Raw genomic sequence first — 3,125 nt, forward strand, 5'->3', positions numbered from 1 at the left:
GTCAGTTCCTTTTTTCTTGACCTTTCTCCTTCATGATCACACCTGTCGAGAAGCCAACCGACGAGCTTAGTTCGCCTGCCGGAGAAATCAAAAAAGGGGGCCAGACGGGGCAGAGGAGCGACGCCCTGGGTGGCAAGGTTAGTGACAAAGACGCGCGCTCTTGTGAGCGCCAGGATGCGTTGGCCTGGATCTGCGTGCCGGGCGGCAGCACGCCCTTGGCAAGGCGCGTGATGATGGAGCGCGGCAGGGTGAGGTCCTCAATGGTGACAGCGTCGCGGTCCTTGTCCTTGGCCGACGCCTTCTCGGGCTTGCTGCTGCCTTCTTCGTGCCGGGGCCCGCCGGCGCCGCCGCTGGGGCCCGCGTTGGCGGTCGTCATGGACGTGTCGGGGCGGCCTTCTGCTGGTTGTGCGGGCTGATGGCTGGTGGCGGCCGAGGTCGAGGCTGGGGCGGCGCCGGGTGTGTCTTCGTCCATGGGGACGAAGCGGGCGGCTGAGACAGAAGGGTTGGCGGGTGAGGGCTTTTTGGGCGGCATTGTGGTGAGAGCAAGGTGTGTGTGTTTGAGAGGGCGAGTGTGCGTGAGGTTGAGTTTTCGGCGAGGAGGCCGAAGGTGGGTGGCGAGAGTCTGGCCCTTGTAATCTCTATGGTATTCCTTGTCCCAGATATGATTCCAATGTAGTCTCTACTGGCTCATCGCGATGAGGCTGGCAGGCTGACAACCAAGTGACGAGCCGCAATCGGGAAGTTGGTCGAGTGAGGTACGGGGGGTTCTGTTCTAGGTGAGGTTGAGGTGAGAGCGGTGCAGGTGTAGGTGCACGCGCCCACGCCACACCCTGAGACGCGACTTTTGCGTGTGGCGCGTAAAGTGGTGGCTTCCACCCTTCCGTCCCGCTGGCCCGTGCCTCCTCACAGGAGGAGGTGCCAGAGGTACCTACCTACCTTACCTTACGTAGGTAGGTTGACAGGTACGTCCGTACGTAAGGCAGGTAGGTCCATCATACATCCTGCGTGTCACCATTCACCATCAGAACAGGACGAATGACCTAGTCGTCACCATCGGAAGCAGTTCAAACCCGCGCGTTCGTCAGCGTCGTTCAGATACCTTACACTAGGTACCTACGCAATTGCACCCCCTGCCTAACACGCTCCCATGACACTTGCCACTGCCACTGCCCCCCAACGAGGTACACATGGAACATCGTGGGCCTGCCTCTGTGATCCGATCTTTTTGTTTCAGACTGGCCACACCGGATGCCGTGCCTAAAAATCCCAGATCGTGAGATGCGTCGCGATCCCGTCTAAACGGACGCCGCACGAGATAGATTGCCGAAGAGTTTCGTATCGTCTTCGTGCCCAAGTCATCCGATCCTCCACGTCAGTCAACAAACGCATGACAGCCCCGCGAGGCAGACCGCGCTGTCAGAATCATTTCTCAGGTGTGTAATGGTACGTATAGTATGTCAAATTCAGCCTCCACGGCTCTACCTAGGAGGAACACTACCGACCGGCCTCGCGTGCCCGAGTGTGCTTCGCTGCGTCATGCTACAGAGCCGAGCAAAGCAGTTGCTCCGTGTCCGCTTCGCTTGCAAATATTCAAAGGGAAATGAAATGAGTGAGTGATAGAAAAAGAAAAAGCTAAGTCCATGAAGAGAGTGGGGAAGGACTGGCTAAACGAAAGAAAAGGGCTGCAGTCGGCAGCGTGTCATGAGTATCATAAATAAAAATGGGGTATCACCAGCACAAACATCCTCCCAAACATACAGAACCACGAGCCAATGCCCTCAGTTTTGGAACTTCAGTGTTCCTCCGAGGACCCTCTGCTCTCGATCCATCCACGCCATCCATGTAGTCCCACGCGGTCCAAATGGCAGCCGGCCTTCGCAGGCTTGTGTGGCCATGTGGCCGGCTGACGAATGTAACGAGGGCAAACACGACCAACGTGCCATATATCCTGGGCACGTCCTCGCAAGAGGTCACACAAAACCCCGCACGACGAAACCTTCGGCAGGCCTCGTGCAGCGCGTGCGTCTTGTTTCTTTCCTCGTCTTGCGGGAGGGGCGCAGGGATGGCCCGCATCTGAAACGCGTCAAAAACGCACGTCGTTCCCTGTCAATCGACACGACACCACCCCGACTCACATCTTCCCGGCGGGGAAAGGACATGGGTGATGCCGGTAGGTTCTGCCGCTGTGCTCACGCGACGCGGCATCGTGTTCGGTCTCAACACCCCGCGGCGCACAGAAAAACGCCTGTCTTGCTGTCCCGCCCATCAGCCAATAGCCCGGCCAATCGCGGACTGTGGGACGGCAGGCCGCGGTGAGAGTCCGCCCAGCGGAACCTCGTCATCAAGGCATGTGCTGGGCGGAACTGATGATGTAGAGAAGACACGATGGTGGTTTCGCTGCTCGGAGAAGGAGGCTGAAGAACCATGGAAACCGTGCTGGGTGAAACCGCCGAGCTGCTCATTTGATGAGCGAGGGGAAAACTCCCCGTCCGAGTAGAAGCTGTGGCCATAGCCGTACCACTGATCGCGAACACTGCTACCACCAAAGCTGAAGCTACTGCGCGAGCTCTGTGTCCTTCCGTGGTAGCCACGAGGCGATGTGGCAGATGACGAGGGTGGGTATTTGGAGAGTCGGGATGTTTGCCGCTTGGGGCTGGGAATGAAAGCTTCATCGCCCTGAACAGCCTCGTCCGTCAACCCAGGCCGCGAGTTCGGTGCACGAGCAAAGACAGGCGTCTGCGGAATTTCAATGCTCTTCTTCCCGCGTTGGTGAATGTGAATGAGTGTGGCGACTGGCTCTCTCCCGATGCTCGAGGCTGATATTGGTTGTGGTTCTGGTAAATGACCACACTTGGCGGCTTCTTGAGCGAAGCTGTCGATGCGTGCTTGGTCAGGGAGGCAGGCCCCTTCTCAAAGGCGTCTTCATCCTCCTTTCTATACTTCCAAGACTCAATCTCCTCGTCATCGATGGGCGTGATGCCACGGTTGACGAACGGAAGACGACCTTGTCGGTAACGGTAGCACACAAGTATGGTGCCTCCTATCAAAACCACGGCCAGAACAGAAAGGACCGTGCTGAGAGCAATGGCGAGGCGTTCGGTCAGGTTCATCCTGCTTTTGGCCGT

At 58.0% G+C, this 3,125-nt stretch overlaps 2 protein-coding genes across 2 annotated transcripts in view; both read right to left on the reverse strand.

Moving 5' to 3' along the window:
• The window catches only part of VDBG_04435 (predicted protein), a gene marked incomplete at both ends in the record, with an annotated part of 1,319 nt that extends 787 nt beyond the window's left edge, over nt 1–532 (reverse strand). Inside the window, one exon of the mRNA XM_003004783.1 lies at nt 43–532. Within this exon, the coding sequence (XP_003004829.1) occupies nt 43–532 (490 nt within the window). The remainder of the gene's footprint in view (nt 1–42) is intronic.
• A 1,733-nt stretch (nt 533–2,265) lies between these two features.
• On the reverse strand, nt 2,266–3,110 carry VDBG_04436 (conserved hypothetical protein; the record flags this gene model as incomplete). Its single annotated transcript, XM_003004784.1, has 2 exons — nt 2,266–2,816; nt 2,852–3,110. 2 exons carry the CDS (start codon nt 3,108–3,110, stop codon nt 2,266–2,268), a joined length of 810 nt encoding a protein of 269 aa, XP_003004830.1.
• Nucleotides 3,111–3,125: the final 15 nt, after the last annotated feature.

The sequence above is a fragment of the Verticillium alfalfae genome, genomic scaffold (genome assembly GCF_000150825.1).
Source record: "Verticillium alfalfae VaMs.102 supercont1.5 genomic scaffold, whole genome shotgun sequence".
Classification (NCBI taxonomy): Eukaryota; Fungi; Ascomycota; class Sordariomycetes; order Glomerellales; family Plectosphaerellaceae; genus Verticillium; species Verticillium alfalfae.